Raw genomic sequence first — 22906 nt, 5'->3', positions numbered from 1 at the left:
CAACCTGAAAACAATGCAGGAACTACACCTTAGAAAAACTAACTTTCAGGAATTTTATCAGAATTTTATGTGATAGACCACAACACATATAAAGTGGAGAAAAATACACATTGTTTTCGTAAAGATTAAAAAAAAAAAATCAAAAAAGTATGCATTTGACTCTAGCGTCCTTGAATCAGTGCTTTGCAGACTGTACTTTCACTGCATTGATCACCAAGCTTTATTAATTATGTTTCTACCATTCTTGCACATCTGGAGAAAAAAGACAAAAATGCTTTACTGGCTTGGGGATATCTGGGGGCAACTATTTTCAGGTTTTTCAAAGGAATCTGTCTCGGAATTAGGCTTAGACTTTAACGTGGACAGTTCACTTCTAAAATGTGCTTTAATTTAAACTTTCATATTTTAACTGATGTGTGGTAGATGTTGTTCTGTTTAACACTACCATTGTTGCCAGTCTTAATTCTTTTAAACCCTCTAACAGGTTTTCTTCTATTCTTGGCAAGGAGGAAGAAAGCTGCTTTTCATAGTGTGTTTTAGCTGTATGATTTTAGCTTTGACTCCTTCCTGGCAAATGTCATAAAGGTTAAAACTGTGCATTCAGGGTTTTTAACTGTATGTTTTTAACATCGAACCTTTGGATGGATATCTTTAAATTAGCTTTTCTAAACCCATAGACACAAATAGAATAAGTTTGAGAGATGATAAAATATAGAAAAGGTAAAAAAAATCATTATGGGTTTTGACTTCCTCTGTTGTTCTCCAAAGTATTTTTGATTATTATATTCATGTTTTTTTTTTTCTTTTGTTTCACAAGATCCTTTCATATTAGCTTTTGACTGATTTTCATAATTAATGTCTTGGTTTGATGCTTAAAGTGTAATTATTAGATCTGGTTAGAGTTTCTGTTTAACTATGCTTTGATGTAAAATTGTAATTGAAACACATTTATCAAGATCAGATTATTAAATATCTAATTTAAAGGTATTGATGTTTTATTCAAATCTTTTACAGCCTGGTTTCCAATTATTGATAGAAATACTCATAAATTGTGATGCAAGCATAAGATAAGAGAGAACAAATCAGTCACTCTCTGTTTTGCCAGGGTGTGGCAGTGTTGATTTAATTTTTAGGTATTGTACAAGCTATTTAAACAGGAAATCCACGTAGAAGAACATTAACTGAGATAGAATCAGAATAGTTATTTATGAAATGTTGCAAATATTTTATTATGTGTAATTTGTCCATCCATCTGTGCTAAGCTTTTACAACAATTTGAGTTGAAATGGACAGATCTGATGTTTGTGTTTAATCTGACTTCTTCTATAGCTGCTTTATCAGATTCTATATTAATGTTCCACAGGATTTTTCATGTATAGTATAATTCTTTATATGTACTGTGTAATTAGTTAATTTGCACACTGGATTTTCCACGGTCTTTGTCACAATTTCTAGTTATATGTTGTGTTTTTAAGAAACTTAAACAATAGTTTAGACATACAAACACATAACCAGCTTACCTGCTCATGTTTTCATGGTTGCTAGTTTCTGCTGTGGTCAATAGCTTCTAAACCACAGCTACAGACAGAATCATTTAGGTCACTGGGCTGTCAGTGATGTTGATGTGCAATAATAATAGATGTGGTTTTTCTTAATACAAATACAAATGTGTGAAACAAACATTTGGCATTCAGAGTCTGATCATTGCTTGTTCGGGTTTGGAGGGCATTTCTTCATTATGACAAAAATGAAGTTGTTCATCATCTTTATCTGTAAGTTATTTATAAATATTCAACAATAAATTTAAAAACAAAAATGGATCTGTCAGTTCAAAACTTTACATGTGTTTTATTATACTTGATAACCTTTCTTGCATTCTTGCACTAGGTTCCATTCATGGGTTTGGGGCTGAAGGTTAGTTGGAAAAAAAACAACATTTTTCTTAGTACACTGAGAGTCACATTTTATGTTTGGTTTAATGCTTATTCTATGACTGTTCAGCTTTGAATCTGCCTAAACTAACAGCGAGTCATTCAGTGATCATAGAGACAGTCTTGGTCACCCTGAACTGTGGTCCACAATTTTCTTCTGACCATTTTTTCTCTTTTGACAATATTATTTAATTTTTACAACAACAAACTTGAATCTGAAATATTAATTTATCATGATTTTTGTCATACCTCAACACATTGTAGAGCAGAGGGTCCCAAATTAGGGGGTTGGCCACAAAATATGTGGGAGATTGTGAGATGGTTTTCACAATCCTCCTAATTTAATTGTTGACAAATAAAGAGGGACAAAATATAAAATGATATGAATAAATATAAATGTGCCATGACATAAATATATATGTCGACAGTGGCATCAGATGTAGGAGTTTGCCCTGAAATCGAAATCGAAGGATTGCCGGTTCAAGCCCCAGGTCAGGCTTTCAGTGTCGTTGTGTCCTTGGGCAAGACACTTCACCTGCATTGTCTACTGATGGTGGTCAGAGTGTATGGCAGCCCCGCTTCTGTCCATGAGCCCCAGGCCAGCTGTGGCTACAATGTAGCTTCCCACCATCAGTGTGTGAGTGTGTGCGTGAATGGGTGAATGACTGAATGTAGTGTAAAGAGCTTTGGTCAAGTCTCCTGACTTGAAAAAAGGTGCTATTTACCATATAAATATATATATATATATTTATATATTATACTATTATTTATTACATTAAATATGTAATTTAATAGTAAATTGCACAAGTACATTTAAGTGAAGAAATACAAAAAAGATACATGTATCTAAGGAAATTTATCTAAAGAAATCAAACTCCATTTATTAATACATATTAAGTTATAGTATTACTTTATATGTATTAATGAATAGAGTTTGAGGTAAATATATGTAATTTTAGAGGACTGGTGGAATATTAGTTGTGATGTCACAGGCTGAAATATTTATGAAGCCCTGATGTAGAGAGTAATTATAAAGTGAAAATTATTGCAAAGTTTTTGTTCTCTTTACCAATAAAATGCTTAAAAGCTAGGCTTTCTTTATACATCCAAGTATTGGTGGTTAATGCCTCCAAATTACTGACAATAGGAATGCTAACCTACGGAGGACCACTGGTGTAAAATAATCCTGCCCAATATTGGATAAAGAATATGCTCCTTTATTAGCTCAGTGTAATAAAGCTTGATCGAATGATACTGTAGGATGTGTTCAGTCTTAGCTGCAGTGAAATTAATTCTTAATGCTGCAGGACATTTTAGATAATTGTATGATCTGGACATGGAGGACAACTCCACACACAAATTGTTGTTGTTGCTTTTTTTTTTCTACCAGCAGCTCTTCCTGAACCTAAACTCACAGTGAATCCAGCAGTGATCACAGAAACAGAAACAGTCACATTGACCTGTGAGGCTCCTTCATCTGTTCCTGTCTCTGAATGTATGTTATATATCTTGGGTGATTCAACTGGACATGAAAGAAACGTTTACTGTAATCAGTCACTGACAGGAACTGAACTACTAGCGAGAGTAGCAAATCCCAAACTTCCTTATGAGGTGAAAGTAAACTGTCGATACAAAGCTATTTCTGGACAAGAGCTTTCTCCATATTGCGACCTATCCAGCATCTTAATTCAAAGTAAGTGACGATTATTGTCATTTGTTTATTATTGTATTCTGGCATAATAAAACACACAAATATTTTCTGCTATAATTATTTGTTTCAGAAAAAAGGGAGATGACAACTGAATTATCAAACTTAATTCCCAGCAAAAATTCAGCCAGAGCCACAAGCCAAACAGGTATATTTTTATTTCATTACAGCAGCTACTGTATTAGTTTGAGCTGACTTTCTATTCAGCAACAATATTGATAGAATTTGCTTTTCATAAGGATTCAAGTATAATATTACATTTATAATCACAATACTTGCTTTACAAAAACATTATCACTCATATTTCATTTGATCTGTTTTGAAGCAGACAATATTACAGATAAACAATTATCTTTGGATAACGTCTCCAAAAAGAGAAGTTCCTCGAGACCATTATCAGGTAAATAGATAAATACTGTTCTGGATCTAATAACACTCATTCGGGACATATAGTACAAGTCGGATTCATTTTGAGCTTTAGATAAGTGTTTTTTTTAATATAATTTCTTAAAATAGATCAATAAAATAATAAAGAAAACATTTTTTTTTTTTTTTGAAAAAGCACTGGGTGGATATGTTTGGATGTATCTTGCTTCTCTCAATTCCACAATGGGTTAATATTTTAACTACAGACTTAAATACAAACCCACACAACAGCCAATGTTTGCTAAATTGTGCCTGAATAACACCTTTACAATAGTTCTCGCTACATAGTTTAACTGTAATCTTGCAAAAATTGACAGCAGCTCTATCAGTTTGTTACCTCTGAAGTACTTGACTTTCAAAATAGTTCATAATTGTAATGGGTTAAGGTCATAGGTATTGTACAAAATTAATAATTATATTCTGCTTCCTCAATTACGTTCCAGTTTTTATTATTTCTAGACTTCTGTTTGAGCATACAGTTGAGTCCAAAGTTCAACCATCTAGCTCTTAAGTTAAAGTAAATTCTGATTATTTGATGTTGACCCTGCTTCCTCCATATTCTGTAAGCTTTATATGAATTTACAGTGCTGTTCCACAGCTTGATGCTTCTGCCTCCATGCTTGATGACTGGACTGTGTCCTGTATGACAATAAAACATTTTTTCACAAGCAGTGGTTGGCACAGTTCCTCTAATAGCTCATCTAATGTGGGATTTTTCATTTTTTTGCTCCAGGATGAAACTCCACCACTGCAAATGTAGTGGATTACAGTATGAACCTTTATGATTAAGACGCTTAAACAGCTGCTGAAAAGATATAAAGAAACCAGGAATGGGAGGCTAATCCAGAACTTATTGGTAGTTTATCTGAAGGACTACTATCCTTGTCACATGTCAAAATAAATTTTAAACAAATAAAGTTAATTAGGTTCTCTGGAGCAACCTTCCCAAAGCCTACCCCATGGCTTTTACTGTAAGTGAATTTGATGAATACACTTTAAAGCAGTGGATCCTGCACTGTTTTTTTTTGCTTGGCACCCCTTTGGTTTGCAAGGAAGTTTTCAGGACATCCTAAACCCCCCCCCCGAAAAACATTTACAAAAGTCAACTTCTTCAGTTTTCGCTGATATATATATATATATATATATATATATATATATATATATATATATATATATATATATTTTATTTTTATTTATTTTTTTCTTAAAGGTTTTCTCTATTTGAATGTTAGTAAAGCGTCTTGATGTTTTTGAATAACATTCAAATGGTAATTTTATTGACATTGTTAACAAAGTTAAAGTGAATAACCCACATTCAAGTTCGCATTCTAATAATGCTGTACATGACCCTCTGTGAATCATAGACAACCCATGTTTGGGGCATTACAACTCATTGTCCCCAGATTTATGACACTAGTCTATGGTGACGAAATATGAACTTCTAACCTAAAAGTGTATTCAACTAAATTAAATTATATTCTATTGTATTCTATTCTGGCAAGACTTCTATCCTTATTTTTAAAAATGTGTGTTTTGTCATAAGAAGAAAAGAGCATGTAACTTTTTGACTGCTATTGTTCCAACAGTTTTACTGGTGGTATTGGCTGGTATTGGGTCAGCAATTGGCATTATCTTCCTCGGTCTCATATTAAGGATTCAACAGCGAGCTGGTGAGAAACATTTATATATGTACACGCAACATATTATCTAAGTATTTGCCATATTGTCTTAAATTGCTTAATTACATAAAACTGGACAGTGTCTGTTTCTTATGCTTAGCTTAGGTTCATGTTAAAACATAATATGATCCGTAATCTTGTACAAGAATCTTCGCTCTTCACTTAGAGCTCTAGAAATTCAAATTGGGTCAGTCTTTAACAGATTATAAAGTAGCCCTGTCTCTCTTTCGATCATTCTTAGCTGAAACATTTTGAATTTCTATAGATGAGTGGGTAAAAAGCCCCAGACAATTACAGTGGACTTGGAGTAACGGTAAAAAAAAAAAAAAAAAATACAATTCCTACATTTTATGTAATGTATCTTTCATACAGTAAGTAGTGTTGGCTGCAGAACCAGCTCAGGTAGTTAGGTGAAGCTAAAGTAGATTTAATGGCTTAAACCATACCTAACTGGCTTTAGCCCCACCCACCCTCCAACTTTCATCCAATCGGCAGTAACATTGCTGTTTTGCAAATTTAGTGACTTAGTCACTATATTTTGCAACATTCCAGAACACTTTAAGTAATCTTTTTCTAACAGTCCACTAGCCAAAGACCTAGCAACGTTTTTTATGTGATATTGGAAACTCTGCAATGTCACAAAGCACTGACCAGGTTGGTGCAAGTAGATGTTGTGTGTCCCTCCCTCTTCCAAACCAATGACACTCAGAGTCTGTGCCCCTCTGTTTCCCCATTAAAATGAGTCACACATGCACAAAGCCTCCAATGATCATCCCTAGAGAGATGTACAATATGAAAATAAGAGTTATTCACAACAGTATTTAATGAAATGTTGCAGTGAAATGCATCACTCCATGGATCTAATTCTGCCTGTCCACTTTTTGCCTCTATTAACCATCTTTAAGTTGTATTTGTGTACATAAGATTGATTCATGTAGTTTTGGTTCATGAAAAATATAATTGAATCCTGATGTTATTTTATATATTTCATATTAAGCTTTAAAAGTTTATTTATATATATATATATATATATATATATATATATATATATATATATATATATATATATATATATATATATATATATATATATATATATATATATATATATATATATATATATATATATATATATATATATATATATATATATATGAATAATACCTATTTATTCTCATGACATACAAATGTTTGCTCACAAAATACTAATTGGGTCCCATGAGGTGCAGCAGCCTACCCATTTGTTCCCACTAAATACCACTCTACAGTAATTTGTGTACACAGAGTACTTTTTGTGGACATACTAAGTTTAGCATTACCTCTTTCTAATTCCATCATTAAAAATTTCCTTTTAAGTCATGCATTTTCCCATCTATGTTCTTCCTTGGTAGAGCACAGAAGTGCAACACTGGCTACATTTTATTCCACAAGCACCTGCTGTCGCCCATCATAGTTTCACTGATTAATATACTGAAGAATCGACAAACCAGCCATTTGTAAACTATAAAAAGCAGTGAGGCCCAGAACTTTGAGGGGTAGACTTAAAGTTAGAGCCTGTTGATATGAAGGCAGAGCAGAATTGAGTCTATATACATACAGCCAGACCACAAACAAAGCATCTGCTCAGACAATCAGTCTTCAGCAGGTGTATATATGTGCTTTGCAACTCCCTACGCCGCTAAGTAAAAAAGGAGAAATTATCTCTGATCAGGTCAGGGCCAGAGGTCTCTGTCATTCATCCATTCATGCACACACTCACACACTGGTAGTGCCAAGCTATATTGCAGCCACTGCAACCCTGAGTCTCAGTGACAGAAGTATACTGGCCCTGTATACTGGGACCACCGGGACCTCTGACCACCATCAGTAGGTGAGTGTGGGTACCAGTGTTAGGGTTCTGCCCTCTGTTTAAGTTTATTTTAAGTTTATTTGTAACTCTGTGTCTTTGTGGTTGTTTTCTTTCAGTTTTGCATTGCTAGACTTACTCTCTGTTACCCCCTTGCTCCTGTTCCTTTATCCTTGGCTCCCTTCTAGTTAGTTCTATTCACACCTGCTCCATATCAGCTCTTTAGCCCATTCTTTGTTCTGTTCCCCATATTTACACCACCTCTGCAATTCCTCATTGCTGGTTTCTTGTTACTTTTTTGCTTCATCTGTCTTTTTGCTCCCCATGTGTGTTTTTCCCTGAGGTTTACTTGATTTTTGGTCTTCATTATTGTGGATTTTGCTTCAGTGGCATGTGGAATTCTTCCATTAGATCTGCAAACTCATCTCTGCCTTCTCATGTCTGTATTTGGGTCTTCAAAAACCCCACTCAAACTGACAACCCGATTATAATAAAGATACTGAAGTAGTGAGATATGAGGTGGAATATCCCTTAAGGAATCCAGCCAATTGAAAGTCAACTTAAGATTTATCTTTTGTGTTTATTATCATTCATGTGATAGCTTTTGGATTGTACATGTTTTTCAAGAGGGGTTGGGATTTTGGCTGGACAAGAATGTCAGTGAACCATAGCACAATTGCTGCCTTACTGGCATGATAGATTAAATGGTGGCTAGATTAACTCAGCTGTTTCTTAAAGGCAGGAGACTGCTTCTTTGGCTGCGTTCACACTGCAGGCCTTGATGCTCAATTCCGATTTTTTTTGTGAAATCCGATTTTTTTTTGTTGCTTTGCCGTTTACATTTCCAAATATATGCGACTTGTATGTGATCTCCTGTGTGAAATGTAGTCATACAACGCAAGTGTCTTGCATGCGTAGTAGAGAATCCAGTGACATCACAGGCTGGCGTGCTCTGTGTTTACGGAAGTAAGCATGGATGGTAGTGCCAGAGCGCATCTAGCGATCTTTCCCAACCACAAAAAAACAATCTTTTCAAGATGGTGAAACATAAAAACTGCTCTGCGCATCATTATCCACCATGGTTGTTGTTTTTCTTGCAGCTTCCTCATAGCAAGACCCAGAATAGTGACCTTTGTCGGGTATTACTTTACTTTACTTGGATTTATCACTTTAATTGGACTTTTCACTTTATTTGGATTTAGTTTTTACATATGCATAGATATACATACAGATATATATACAGAAGAGCTACACTCACCGGCCACTTTATTAGGTACCCCATGCTAGTAACGGGTTGGACCCCCTTTTGCCTTCAGAACTGCCTCAATTCTTCGTGGCATAGATTCAACAAGGTGCTGGAAGCATTCCTCAGGGAGTTTGGTCCATATTGACATAATGGCATCACACAGTTGCCACAGATTTGTCGGCTGCACATCCATGATGCGAATCTCCCGTTCCACCACATCCCAAAGATGCTCTATTGGATTGAGATCTGGTGACTGTGGAGGCCATTTGAGTACAGTGAACTCATTGTCATGTTCAAGAAACCAGTCTGAGATGATTCCAGCTTTATGACATGGCGCATTATCCTGCTGAAAGTAGCCATCAGAAGTTGGGTACATTGTGGTCATAAAGGGATGGACATGGTCAGCAACAATACTCAGGTAGGCTGTGGCGTTGCAACAATGCTCCATTGGTACTAAGGGGCCCAAAGAGTGCCAAGAAAATATTCCCCACACCATGACACCACCACCACCAGCCTGAACCGTTGATACAAGGCAGGATGGATCCATGCATTCATGTTGTAGATGCCAAATTCTGACCCTACCATCCGAATGTCGCAGCAGAAATCGGGACTCATCAGACCAGGCAACGTTTTTCCAATCTTCTATTGTCCAATTTGGATGAGCTTGTGCAAAAGTGTAGCCTCAGTTTCCTGTTCTTAGCTGAAAGGAGTGGCACCCGGTGTGGTCTTCTGCTGCTGTAGCCCATCTGCCTCAAAGTTCGAAATACTGTGCGTTCAGAGATGCTCTTCTGCCCACCTTGGTTGTAACGGGTGGTTATTTGAGTCACTGTTGCCCTTCTATCAGCTCGAACCAGTCTGGCCATTCTCCTCTGACCTCTGGCATCAACAAGGCATTTCCGCCCACAGAACTGCCGCTCACTGGATGTTTTTTCTTTTTCGGACCATTCTCTGTAAACCCTAGAGATGGTTGAGCGTTAAAATCCCAGTAGATCAGCAGTTTCTGAAATACTCAGACCAGCCCTTCTGGCACCAACAATCATGTCACGTTCAAAGTCACTCAAATCACCTTTCTTCCCCATACTGATGCTCGGTTTGAACTGCAGGAGATTGTTTTGACCATGTCTACATGCCTAAATGCACTGAGTTGCCGCCATGTGATTGGCTGCTTAGAAATTAAGTGTTAACGAGCAGTTGGACAGGTGTACCTAATAAATTGGCCGGTGGGTGTATATGTGTATATATATTTTATCTCTTTTTATTGTTATTTTTTATCTTTATTATATTGTATAGTTGGATGTGTGTATATATCATGTAAAACTGTAACTGGAGCGTGTAACAAAAGTAATTTCCCTTAGGGATTATTAAAGTATTTCTGATTCTGATTCTGATTAATGACGTTAAGGTCGGAGGAATGCGACCTGGCCGTTCAGACACAGGTTGCATTTTAAAAGATCTGGTTCATATCACATTCAGGACCACATAGTCAAGTGGCCTGGAACGCATTGGAAAAAATCGTATCTGTGTTGTTCAGACAGCCATAAAAAGATCAGTTAGAGGTTGCATATGGGCCCAAAAATCGGATTTGGGTCACTTCAGGCTACAGTGTGAACGTAGAACTATGTGTCATGATTCAGAACAGAAGGACCTAATGTTCAGGTGAGAAAGACAGTGGGATTACTCAAAAAGCTTTTATTAAAACACTGGGCTGTGAGAACAGCTGCTAGGATTTCTAAGGAAGGACATTTGGAGAGAAGAAAAACACAGAGAAAACCGAAGAACGAGGTAGGATCCAGTCGGTTGGTTGGCAGCAAGAGTCCGAAGCCAGGTCAGGAAAACCGATCAGAACAGGAAGAGGCAGGCTCAGACATCCAGGAGTCTGAAGCCAGGTCTGGCAAAACGTTCAGATGGGAAGAGGCAGGCCCAGCAGTTGAGAGGCAAAATAGGTCAGGATCAGGAAATCAGAAACACGAAAGAACTCTAAAAACACTCTCACCAATGGCTAGGGAGACCAAGAAAATCTGGACCTGATGACTGGATGCAAGCAACTTAAATAGAGGCAGGAGCAGGTGGATCAGATGAGCAGTAATGACAAACTGGGCAGAGTTATGCAGGTAAATTGAATGAGTTATCAAGCCAGTCATCAGTGCCAAGATCATAGCACTATTCCTGATTAAAGATACTTTCAATTCAACTTTGCACGAGTCCTTTGGGAAAGCAGCATGGTGCCATCCTTCATGCACTTCATCCAGCACGGTTTCCTAAACCCAGCAAATATGAATAAAAAGAGGTTAGAAAAAATTTCTCTAATTTCTGCTTTGAGATTTATCCAACATGTAAATATTATTCTTGCAAGAAGGATTTTGAATAAAATATGTCTGATTTTTGAGGTCACAGAAACATAACACTGAAAAGATAGCTGGTAACATGGGGGCCATTCTCCTTCTGAACTCCCCATCTCTGGTCAATGGTTCTGCAATGAGCTCCCTCTTTGTAGATGAGATGTTTGCAACATTTATTAAGATATACTTTTGTCTTTTTCTCATTGTTTTGTTTGCTAGTCTATTTTATTAGTTTCTTGGTTAGGTTTTTAACTTTGCATAACATTTTTGAGTTGCTTTGAAATCATGTATATTCAGCTGTACCCACATAAAAAAATTCCATGATCGGGCGACTTATTTGGGTGACAATTAAAGTAAATATTGAACCATTGAACACAGTGTCACAACTCTGTAGACGTATATAAATTATATCTTGTTTGTTTTGCTTTGTATTTTCCAGCAAAAGACGTCTCTCACAGGTAAATAAGAATTCCAAGATTTTAATTACTTGTGCTTGTCTTCGCATTAAAAACTAATTTTCTTTACTTTCTTAGATCGCAATGTCTTTTCAAAGGTAACTTTATCATGACATATCTCTGCATAAAAACATTACATCTGCACAGTATGAATAGGTTGTCAAATGTATGTATTTTGTTTCCAACTTTACAGATGAACAAAGGGGAACAGAAGGGGTAATTAAATGACATGATAATAAGTATAAATATAAATACAATATGCAGCTATTGTTTCAATTTTGTTTTACCATGTTCTGGATATTAAGAGCAGGAATAGTTATTAATGGTGTTTTTGATACCTTAAACTGAACCCTAAAGTAAGACATAACAACTGAGGATTTTATCTTTGGTTGAAAGTTTGCTTTGGTTACAATTTGTATCTAGATGAAACTTTTTGGCATTGCAGAAAGTATTTAACATTAACTACATCAATTAACAGTCATATTAAAAACATACAGACTGCTTTAGGATGTCATAATATTTAACAATATTCTAGTTGTATGTCCAAGTTTCTTCTCTTAGAAAGTTCAACATCATTAGTCATTTCACCTGAGTTAACATTTGAGCTTCATGGATGTTTGATAGTTATCTACAGTGCAATCAGAGAGTATTTAAAGCGATTCAATTTTTCACCCTTTAAATATGTGAAAGACCTATGCCAACGAGAGGTGGGTATGACGAGCTACATTTATCTTAGTTATTGTTATTTTAACAAATTTTACTTTTAGAAGATTTTTTTTAAGCAAGAGTTTTATTTTTTACTTTTGAGTATTATTTTTAAGAAGTATGCTTACTCTAAGATGGTAAAATTTCAGGCTACTCTACCCATTATGAGTGACTTCACTGAAAAAATATTAGAATGGATTGAACCAAAAACGATGCGAAGGGTCACGCAACTGTAGGATAGGTTGTTGTTTGCATGCAAGCTTTGTGGTTTTTATTTTATTTTTTGTCTGCTGAGCTCATTAGAGTATTTGTTTGTCCTTCCAAAGATGCTCCATAGGATTTAGGTTTTTTTTCATTAAATGAGGTGTACCAATGATTTTGTCCATGTGAGTATATGTAAAGACAGTAATCATTGTCATATTTAGTTATTAACCTTTTTTCTTTAAATAAAAAATAGATACCTTCAGGTCATCTGGAGCCTTACAGGATTGCCACTGCTGTGTTTTCTCCTTCTGGTAAGATGCTCTGTTTTGTTGTTGCTTTTTTATATTCTATTTGTTTTTTTACAACACATCCTCTATATGTTAATTAAAAAAAAGGTTAAAAATAGGATATTCTTTTACTGCAGCAGCATACCCACACACTATAAATATTTAGCAATGGAAATATCACAAGAACTCTTAACTTGAGGTGTTTAAAAAGTGTTTTTGTGGTGTGTGGGTGTGTGTGTGTGCGTGTGTATGTGTTGTGCAGGGTTAACAGAAGACTAGTACTGGAAGCCGTAGTTAATTAATAGGTCATTCAAACTGAGGTTAAAAAACAATTAATGATTATAAGAACTGTAATTTGCTTACTCATTAGGGTTCTTAATCTTTTACATGAAAGTTGGATCAGATGAGAGGTAATGAGCAATCGAGCAGAATTGGACAGGTGAATGAAATTACTAATTAAGCCAGTCATCAGTGCCAAGATCATGACAGATAATAATTGAACTTTATTGATCTCACATGGGAGAAAATTTAGTCTGCATTTAACCCATCCCCTTCAGGAGCAGTGGGCTGCCATCTTGGGGCCTCCGGGGAGCAGTGTGGGGTTAAGAGTCTTGCTCAGAGAACCAATGGGGCCTGAACTCAGGACCTCAGGACTCAAAGCTTTATGCCCTAACCACTAGGCAACCAATCCCTATGCAGCAAACCGGTGGAACTAACATTTAAATGCACGACTTTCCTCCACCATCAAGCCACTGTTACACCTGCTGCCATACCGGGACTGGCCATAGGGAGAATCGGGAATATTCCCAGAGTGCTGGCCGTGGATTGGTCTGGTGGTCTGCGTGTCACTCCCGCTCTCTTTTTTTTTATTTTTTATTTTTTGTAAGTCTGCTGGTGCAGCATCAGCTGGCCTGTCAGAGAGAGGGACAGACAGGCCACTTTGGCCATTAGAATTTGAGAAGGGGCACAGACAGCAGCATGTGGAGAAAAGGTGTGTGTGACGTGTGTCTGGTGCAAGCTGCTGTGCTGTGTTAAGGTAGCAAGCAGTGCAAGTGAGGATAAGAAGCAATGAACTGGGTCTTAGAATGTAGTAAAAGGAAGAGGGAAGATGGTGCTGAGATGGAGAGAGACAAAAAAAGAAAGGTGCTGGAGGAGGAGGACGTGGCCAAATGCAGAAAAGTAATGGTTTTATTCATGGCCTGGTTACATGACTGCCTCCTAGCCTAAAAAAAATCTCACAGTTCGGCCCCGCCTGCTGCCAAGTTCCAGAGAGCCTGCACTTGTGCAGACTCACTATTTAAGGGCTGAACGGTCCATTCGCCCTACCCACTACAGGGTTTGGGATGGCACTTAATGTGGTGGACCCTCCTCGGGAACATGCAAACACAGGGTTAGTGCTTAGGGGCCGGTTTGGAATTGGGCCTTCCAGTCTTTTCCACAAGTACTTTATGGTAGCTAAAAAAGCTTATTGGAAGATTTATGTTGTCATAGAAGCAACCTTTCTCCCTAGTGACCTCATCCTCCAGACCCTATGGGCTGAGCTGAAGAGAGGAGAAAACAAGGATTCAGACATTCAGAACATTAAAAATGCAAAGGCAATTGGTCAAAGGTTTTCTTATCTTTCATGTTACAACTTTGAAAAAAAGAGAAATTTAGTGCCTTCCTTGCAATAGGTCGAATGTGAAAAAGATGTAGCAGCTGCTGTGGTACTGGAGGAAATAAAAATGATCTTTTTATTAAATGAGGATTATTCAACATATTCTCATTATCAGTGCGTATGAAATCGTACGAAACAGTTATGCACACTATTTCGTACGTTTTGGACGTTTTTCCTCAAAAAACCACATCAGTGCGCATGCGCTGGCAGACAGAAAAAAAAAACAGATCCGCGGACGGACGTAAAAATGGGAAAAACAGTGCAATTATCACTTATTCATGTCTCTAACTACTTTGCTTGCTGATTTATATCTTAAGGTTAGGGTTAGGTGTAGGGTCAGGGTTAGGGCTAATTGTAATTTATATTCTATATTCGCATGCGCATACGACGAAAAAAACGTACGAAATTACGGTGCATAACTTTTCGTACCATTTCATACGCACTCCTAATGAGAATAGGTTGGATTATTCCTTTAAGTCTACATTAACTTATAAGCAGGATTACTCACATAAAGGGGAGTTTTACTATATATTAAGGAATTTTATACATTCTAAGCAGGGGTGCCAAACAAACAGCATGCTATCAGAGCAATCTTAAACACCTACCGTTAAAGTAGCCTTTGGTTATTATCATTATTATTAGGTCATTGTATTTGTAACTGAAAAATGTAATTTGACAAAGATTTTATTTATTATTGTTGAATAGAAATATTCAACATCTTTAAAATCATGTCCTTAAAAATGTTTTTTCTTTTGCTTCAGATTATCAAGTACAAAACGTGAAAGAGTATTATGAGCAAAATGATGTAAGTCTGAAAAAAAAAGGATCTGAATGCAATGTAGTGTCTCCTCAAGCTGTGTTTAATGCTTTTGTTCTTTCAGCCTGGCTTTGTTTACCACACATACTCCACCATCCCTGATTAGTCCATTCTTTTTCTGTCAAGCTGAAGGCCATGAAGATATGCTGAAATAAGATTTTCTTATTTCTTGAAGAGGAGAAAAAACAATTCAGATAAATGTTCTCTCTAAAGCTGTCTTTTTAAGAATTTAATTTTCAAGCAGTAATTTCATCCTATAAGCTGCCCTTTACATTTTGTGGTCTTTAAAAAATAAAATTAATGCATTTAATTTGAATTAACTAAATTTATGTTTTTATTTTCTGTATTTTGTGTTTTGTTTTTCCTAGTTATTTGCTTCAACCAAATGTTAATCTTAGTAGATAAAATCTATGCAATGTTTCTGTTTTCTTTTCTTTATCAAAATGCATGCCTGTATCATTAAGAGTGTTATTCGAGAATATTCAGAACAACTGTGAATCCTCCTGTTGACACATTCTCAAGCTGAGTTGTTGATTTCTGCAGCTCCTTCAGAGAAATGATGACCATCTTTGATGTATTTCTGGTTATGGTTGGCCTGGTTGTTTTTTACATAGATGCTCTATGCAATTTATATACTGGATTAGAGGTTGCAGAGGCTCTTGGTTATATATGCTGTTATAACTTCACACTGCTTTAAACTCCTACACTGATGTTCTACTGTATATCAAACCTCTGACTATGTCACAACATTTGTATATTTTAAAAGTCATTCAATATTATCTGGTGGACTCCATCTACAGTATCCATCTAGACATTTTGTACCATCCAGCCAGCCAACAAGCCATATAAACTAATTTAAGCCACTTTGATTTCAGCTGTTTTGATTTCTGCCTATTAAGGTTTAATTAAAATCCCATAATTGTGTAGTTTGTAATGGATTTTTTTAAAATTATAAGTTGTTGACATTCTCTTTTGTTTTCTATTTGCACACTTTACAAAGGAAAGGAGAAAGCAGAATTTTATGAGCCGCTGGTACAAATTACAAATAAGTTACAACAGTAACCAAGCAACAGCTTCTCATGTTTGAGAAGTTTCTTGTTTCTGCTGTAGTCAGCAGCATCTAAACCAATGTTACTTACATAGAATAGCCACAGGTCTCTGCAGGCTGTTAAATGATGTTGATGTGATATATTGGTAGATGGGGTTTTCCTGATTACAAATATAAATATGTGAAACAAATGTGGCCTTTAGAGTCAGGTCACTTTCTGAAAGTGATTGAAAAACTTTTCTTAATTATGACAAAAAGCATGTTGTTTATCACCTTCATCTGTAGGTTAGGGGTATTTTTGGTAATCTTTTTCTTTCAATAAAAACCTTAAAAATTAAGTTTTTTTTAAACAATAGTTCCATAAAATATTGGTCTAAGCCTCCAAATCATTTACTGCTGAGTGTTAGCCAATTTCACAACCACTCATGTAAAAGATGCAGAATAGGTACTTCCCATGAGCTCAGTGAAATTCAGCTTGATAGAATGGTTGTATTTCATCCTGGGGAGACTCACACAGAGTAGAGTTGTAATTCTACCCCTTTAACACTGGCCAAACAGCCCGCTTAAACCTGGGAACAGTTAGCTTTTAGAGGCAGTGGGAACGGGTCACTGACTTGTGTCGACCCGGGTCAAACGACTCACCAAGGGACCCGGATTAAAATCGCCTTCAAACAAGTCGGCTCTGATCAGCTTGTCATGGGAACACCAGAGCCCGCTAAATTACCTGATACCACTGAGCGCAAAGTACCAGTGTCAACACAACTTGCCAGTCGCATCTGATCTAACGAGCCAAATGTGGCAATAAGAATGATCGTCTTGATGCCAAAAAGAGCCCAACAGATTTTGCTTTCACAAGCGGAACACTACGGCTATCGCCATAGTGTTCCGCTTTATTTATGCATATAAAAAGCTTTATTATAATTCATGCAGGGAGTATTACAGATTATATGGACACTGCAATGAGAAAATAAAACAGGAAAGGAAAAACAGGAAAAAGGAGAAAAGATGAAAGAAAAAGGAGATAAAAGGGACATAATGATAAAATGTCTTTTGTCTGTGTCATCACCTGCAAAGAGAGATGTAAAAAGAACAGCACAACCAATGGATTTAGTATAAAAGATATAATAAAGTAACACCTTGATACTATCGCTGAAGTATAAATAGTATTATTTAATCTGACATGTATACTGTGGTAGCTTAAGATAAGAATATGAGCTTTCTGTATGGAAGTAAATCTCTAAGTACCTGGAGCCAAGCACCTGTAGTTGTTTGTGAGCGTGCACTTGTGCATATAAAGTTTATCCAAAGGAAAAATGCTCAATAGAGGTTGTGAAGAGCCAAAGACCCACCCCCCAGAGCACTGAAGCAGGCGCCGAGGGACCCAAAACCCCAAACGCCCAAAGGGATCCTCAGAGCAAAGGCGCCCAGGAGGGGACAACCCAGGAAATCTGCCCCCACACCAAGGGAAGAGAAAAAACGGCCCAGAGGAAACCGCCCTGCCGCTGCAATGCCGAAGCCCCCAGGAGCTGCAGGGATGAGCCCGTGTGCTCCACTGGCAGCCAGTCACCCCGAGGTGTAATCAGCCATGGGCCCCGGGGACCTGAGGCCCCAGTGGTGTCCCACCATCCGACGGGAGCCCCGACCAGACGCAGAGGGTCCGAGGACCCGGCACCCCTTTGGAGCGCTGGTGCCCGGTCCCGGGATTACCGGATGACCCAGTAGATGAACTCTGAAATCCAGACTAGATCCAACCCATCTAGTTCCTGCTTCGGACCCTTTTTTTGAAGTAGAAGGACTTAGAGTTCTATATAAACTGAAAAAAAACAAAACAAAAAAAAAACAAAACACTATGGTTGAAGAAAAACAAAAAACATTGTAAAATGAAGCAAATATCTCCCTAAAATACACTCCCCCTAACACTGTCTTTTATTTTTTAAATAATATTGTTAAAGCAATATTTCCCCTTCTAAGCTTACCTGTACTTTAATCTGAGCTAATAGTTTATACATATTAATATCAAATCAATTCATCTTATGTTTTCTTCCTTTTTGTAATTCTTATTTCAATTTTATCTGCTTTGAAATATTTAACTTTTTATACAGATTTTATAAATGTTCCATACTTGTATTTCTCTTTCCTCATTATGCTAATTCTACTTTCTACAAAGAAACAAAATAAAACAACACAATTTGTAAAGAAGGAAAATATTTCTTATCTTTAATTATTTTCTTTAGCACATGGTTAAGATTATATGATTTTGATAAACCTTTGCTGAATATATCAATGTAGCATTCTTCAAACACACAGCATCTTTATCATGCATATTAGTTTTACACATTTTAATTGAAGAGATAGTGACAGAACTTATAAAATAACTTATATAATGATAAATTATGTTTTTGACACAAGAGATACTTTGTTAGAAAACAAGCTAAAATATTCAGAGAAATAAAACTATTGCACGGGAAATGATTTCTTCATTGACTTATAGGGAACAATGGGGGCCTTTCCTTTAGTACATAACAAAAGTGCATACTCTTCTTTTTCCTCACAACAATGAAATACATATCTGATGTCTTACTTTCTTATGTTTTGAGCAGTGGATTTGTTCAAATATTGACAAAAGAGTCCTGTGTTTATTTGGCATTTTTCCTTTCATTAATTTAGCACACAAAAACACAAACTCTCATGTAGGGATTTGCAGTGAGCTGAGCAAAGTGACCAAGAACACACTGCTTTAGTTTGTGTTACTTTGTTTTCTGCAGTGATGGATATGAGCCTCAGAACTACTGATAAAGTCTTAACAGACTCTAAGTAATGTCTGCCACAGAGGTAAGCAAAGTTATTTCTGATCAGTCATGTCTAAGTGGTATTCAAAGCATCTTCTTGCTGAGTTAGCTCCAGATGTGCAGCTTATGGTCACCTGCTGATAGTTGCTGCAATCAAAGGCATCAGAGGTAGTGCCAAGGAACTGGAGAAGCGACAGGCTGAACCACACTCCATGGCATTTTCCTGCAGAAGACACACTTCACTGTTATACCTTTGCAGTAACTTAAAGGTAGTTTGAATTAGCTGATGCATTGTTTTGGCTAATCATCACATAACCTTTGTGTAGAATAACAAGTTTCCTACCTCAGGGTGAAAAGGATGACATGACTCCGGCTTTTTTCTATCTTTCTGGAGCTTGAGTCTGTCACATTTTAGAGACTCGTTGTGTTCAAAGAAGTCAAGGATAATAATGCATGAACAGAGCATAGCAGCTCACATTTAAACCTTCAAAGGATTTATCATTTCATCAACTTAAACAGAAATGCTACAATAAGCATTTAAGACAACACAATTTGCAATTAAACAAAACCATTGTGTCTGATCTGTAAAGGATATACATAATCTCAATGGGATCCATTGTTACAGGAGGAATGATGCTGCAGTCACACTTGTTTTCAACCACAACCATGAACAAGTTGCTGCTGGGAATCTGTTGTATGACAAAAGACCTGCAGTCCACACACAGATTAGAATTAAAATAATTATGGAGAAAAGTGGAACTTGCTTAACGATTGGATGAGCTTTTTCACATGAGTCTAAACTAGTACCTAACGCAACCTCCGCAGTCAATGTTGCCTGTGGTTTCCTTAATGGTGCGTTCAGAGACAAAGGCTGGGTATACTGTATCACATGGCACCATCATAGTCTTACCACGAATTCTCTGTGCTGCACAAAGAAAAATAAAAAAAACAGGTGCAGCTTTACCACACAGGCATCTTTCAAGATTAAAATAATTAACAATTTTATAATTTTTACAATTAAAATAATTAAGAATAAACACCTTTCACTGAGAAGTCCACATTCCACCAGCTATACAGATTGAATTCTAGCAGGAAACTATGAAAACATATAACAACATTTAAACATCTGTGCTTTGTGACAATTAAACTGAAGAATTAAACTGCATGATGTTATAAAGTCATTACATGACAAGTTCTGTCAGGAGCCACTTCACAAGTGAAAAAGGCTGAAAGAAAAAACAGAGAGGAAGAAAACATTTTGTCTATATTTTTCTCACAGCTTTAACCAATAACTTTTACCTCAGTTTAACAGATAATAATAACCAATAACACATACACAGTTAGCATAGTCATTTCTGAGAACTGTGTTCAGAAATGCAACAGCCCACAGAGTATTGGTTTTCCTTATTTAGTAGTATAAGATATTTCTTCCCAAAGACTTACATCTGATAAAGTGCGTGCGCTGTCGCTGCTCCCAGCATACTCCCTACAAAGGGCCTGGTAATCATACAGAGTGATTCTGCAACACCACAGCAACAACATAGTTGTTTTTTTTTTTTACACATAATTGTTATGATCTGTTTTAAATTTTGAGAGAAAACTTAGTTTGTTTGACCTTTTGAAAGACCCCATTTGGAGAAGTTTGTTCATGACAGCACCCTCCACCTCTCCAAAGAAAAGCCCTGTCTGGGAGAGAATTGTTGTTATGTTATTGTTATCACTGCAAAGTCTTATAGAAAGAACATGTAAAGAGCATCATATTGATGACAACTTTTAAAGGAACATTTAATCATTAACCGAATTTCTTCTTTAAAAATATTTCGTCTCAGCATGTAACAATGATCTTTTTGCATGGTGATACTTTTGCAGGGACACCCCCCCCACCCCACCCCCATTTTGTCAATGACATTTTTTTAAAAAAAAGGTTAAAATAAAGTAATTACCTGAGATAGTTCCTCTGTAACAAGAATAAAGCCATTGTTGTCAATGAGGTAGCAGTTTATGTCCTGGATGATTGAAAAAGAAGACCGTTAAAAACCAAACAAATAAACTTAAATATACAGAGAGTAATATAAAAGAGTTCTTACTTCACTATCACAACTAATGATGCATTTTCCATCCAGAGCTGTGCACTTTGAAAAAAAAAAAAGATAAACAAATAAGAGTTAAGTTTAACTCATTTTTAGAAATTAAATTCTTTAAACATATTACATGAAATGGATTGAAAAACGTTGTGCATTCCAAATACCTGTCTACAAGCAGTCCAGAACTTCCTCTGAAAGTACTCTAGTTTCATTTGGATCCCCACAGCTGAAAACAGGAACAAGTAAGAGCAAAGTCTGACAAAATAAACACACCTGTACATGGAAATTATGTAAAATGCAATTACCAGCAACAATTGGAGACTTCCTGTCATCGAGGAGCTGAATAGCAGTGCTGGCCAACACCACACTCTTATTTTCCAAAGCTACAAAACAGAAGGAAAATTTGGTTGAAGCTTTCATCTTATGATCACTAGGTGGCACCCTTTACCCTTCTGGAGAGAAATGGGATGCAGTTGAGGCTTTCCTATTCGCAACAGTGATCAGTTGCTAAAATGACTGTTGTGACTGAACATTCCATGTAATACCAGCAGTAATTTTACTAAAATGGACGATAAAAAGTTGCAGAGAGAGCCAGTCTTCCATATCCTATGAACTATGGAATGAACCCATTCCATCATTATAATGACTCATACATTATGAAGTAAAAGAGATTTTCTGCATATCCTATTAGTAAAAATTATTAGAATAATAAGAATTTTCCAATTAAAGTTTAATTCATATCTTTCAATGACAAATTTGAATAGAAACCATGTAATTATACTAATGCTTGCATCAAAAAAAGTGCATCTCAGTGCATTACAATTTTACCAAAAGTTGGCTCTTTTAGTGCTTCAAAAAGAAAAACTCATATTGAATTTAAAGTCAGACTAGGCTCTTTCAAAATGCAATTTGAATGTTTGTCAAATCTATTTGTGTGTTTGGCATGTCGATTTCATCCAGCTTTTCAGAAACATGACTTTTTGATTAACAGGTCTCCAAATTGTTCCTAGGAGAGAATTTCTCATGGCAGTGCTATTTGTCCTGTGATGGACTGGCAACATTACTCAACATCATGATAACAGCTTACAGCTAATGAAACAGAAAATAAAATCCATCCACCCACTGCAGATTATCCTTCAGGGTCACGGTGGGTTGGTGCCCATCTCCAGTGGACTATGCGCAAAAGGTAGGGTACACTCTGGAGAGGTAGCCAGTCCATCACAGGGCAACAAGGAGACAAACAACCATACACACACCCCTAATGTAACTAAGAGTCACCAATCATGTTTTTGTACTGTGCAAAGCCATAGTGACGCACACACAAGAGGAAAACATTTAAACTCCATACAGAGAGAGACCCTAGGCTGGAATTAACCTTCTTTGTTCAAGGTAACGGTGCTACAAGTTGCATCACTGTGCAGCTGTTCACATTTTGTGACTTTTCAACAATCTCTTAACTTGCTCTGGCTTCACAATCTTCTAAAAGCTGCAGTTTTAACAGTTTCTTACACATTTTTCACTTTCTAAACAGCCAGCTTCTTTAACAGTGCCCTTGAACACAGTGAAGACTGCAGTCTTCCCAATGATCTTGGAGATCAGAAAATGAGTACTATCATCTAAAATCACTGGAGAACAGTCTATTTTACTGATGTTAACTTAACAAGTTTGAGATTGAATTACTAAAA

At 36.5% G+C, this 22906-nt stretch overlaps 1 protein-coding gene and 2 long non-coding RNA genes across 4 annotated transcripts in view; 2 read left to right on the top strand and 1 right to left on the bottom strand.

The window, feature by feature from the left end:
- The first annotated feature begins 3600 nt into the window (after positions 1-3600).
- Positions 3601-5735, top strand: LOC119780011. Its single transcript, XR_005280327.1, has 4 exons — positions 3601-3624; positions 3713-3787; positions 3965-4039; positions 5652-5735. It is a non-coding gene; the product is annotated as an uncharacterized LOC119780011 (long non-coding RNA).
- A 7048-nt stretch (positions 5736-12783) lies between these two features.
- Positions 12784-15510, top strand: LOC119780008. The gene is made up of 3 exons (XR_005280324.1): positions 12784-12850; positions 15245-15288; positions 15365-15510. It is a non-coding gene; the product is annotated as an uncharacterized LOC119780008 (long non-coding RNA).
- A 3041-nt stretch (positions 15511-18551) lies between these two features.
- Positions 18552-22906, bottom strand: part of LOC119779992 (voltage-dependent calcium channel subunit alpha-2/delta-3-like) — a 49519-nt gene continuing 45164 nt past the window's right edge. The window contains exons 28-39 of one of the 2 annotated variants that reach the window (XM_038279875.1): positions 21527-21604; positions 21386-21447; positions 21225-21269; positions 21081-21143; positions 20753-20823; positions 20581-20656; positions 20323-20363; positions 20178-20233; positions 19945-20062; positions 19733-19845; positions 19481-19563; positions 18552-19360 (exon numbers count right to left, since the gene is read on the bottom strand). In XM_038279875.1, the coding sequence (XP_038135803.1) occupies positions 19268-19360; positions 19481-19563; positions 19733-19845; positions 19945-20062; positions 20178-20233; positions 20323-20363; positions 20581-20656; positions 20753-20823; positions 21081-21143; positions 21225-21269; positions 21386-21447; positions 21527-21604 (899 nt within the window). In that variant the 3' untranslated portion in view covers positions 18552-19267. Of the gene's footprint in view, positions 19361-19480; positions 19564-19732; positions 19846-19944; positions 20063-20177; positions 20234-20322; positions 20364-20580; positions 20657-20752; positions 20824-21080; positions 21144-21224; positions 21270-21385; positions 21448-21526; positions 21605-22906 lie in introns of those variants that run through there. The other variant, XM_038279876.1, reaches the window with a different exon arrangement.

This window comes from Cyprinodon tularosa, unplaced genomic scaffold, assembly GCF_016077235.1.
Source record: "Cyprinodon tularosa strain WSP-4 unplaced genomic scaffold, ASM1607723v1 ctg154, whole genome shotgun sequence".
NCBI lineage: Eukaryota > Metazoa > Chordata > Actinopteri > Cyprinodontiformes > Cyprinodontidae > Cyprinodon > Cyprinodon tularosa.
This window is presented reverse-complemented; position numbering and strand designations above follow the sequence as displayed.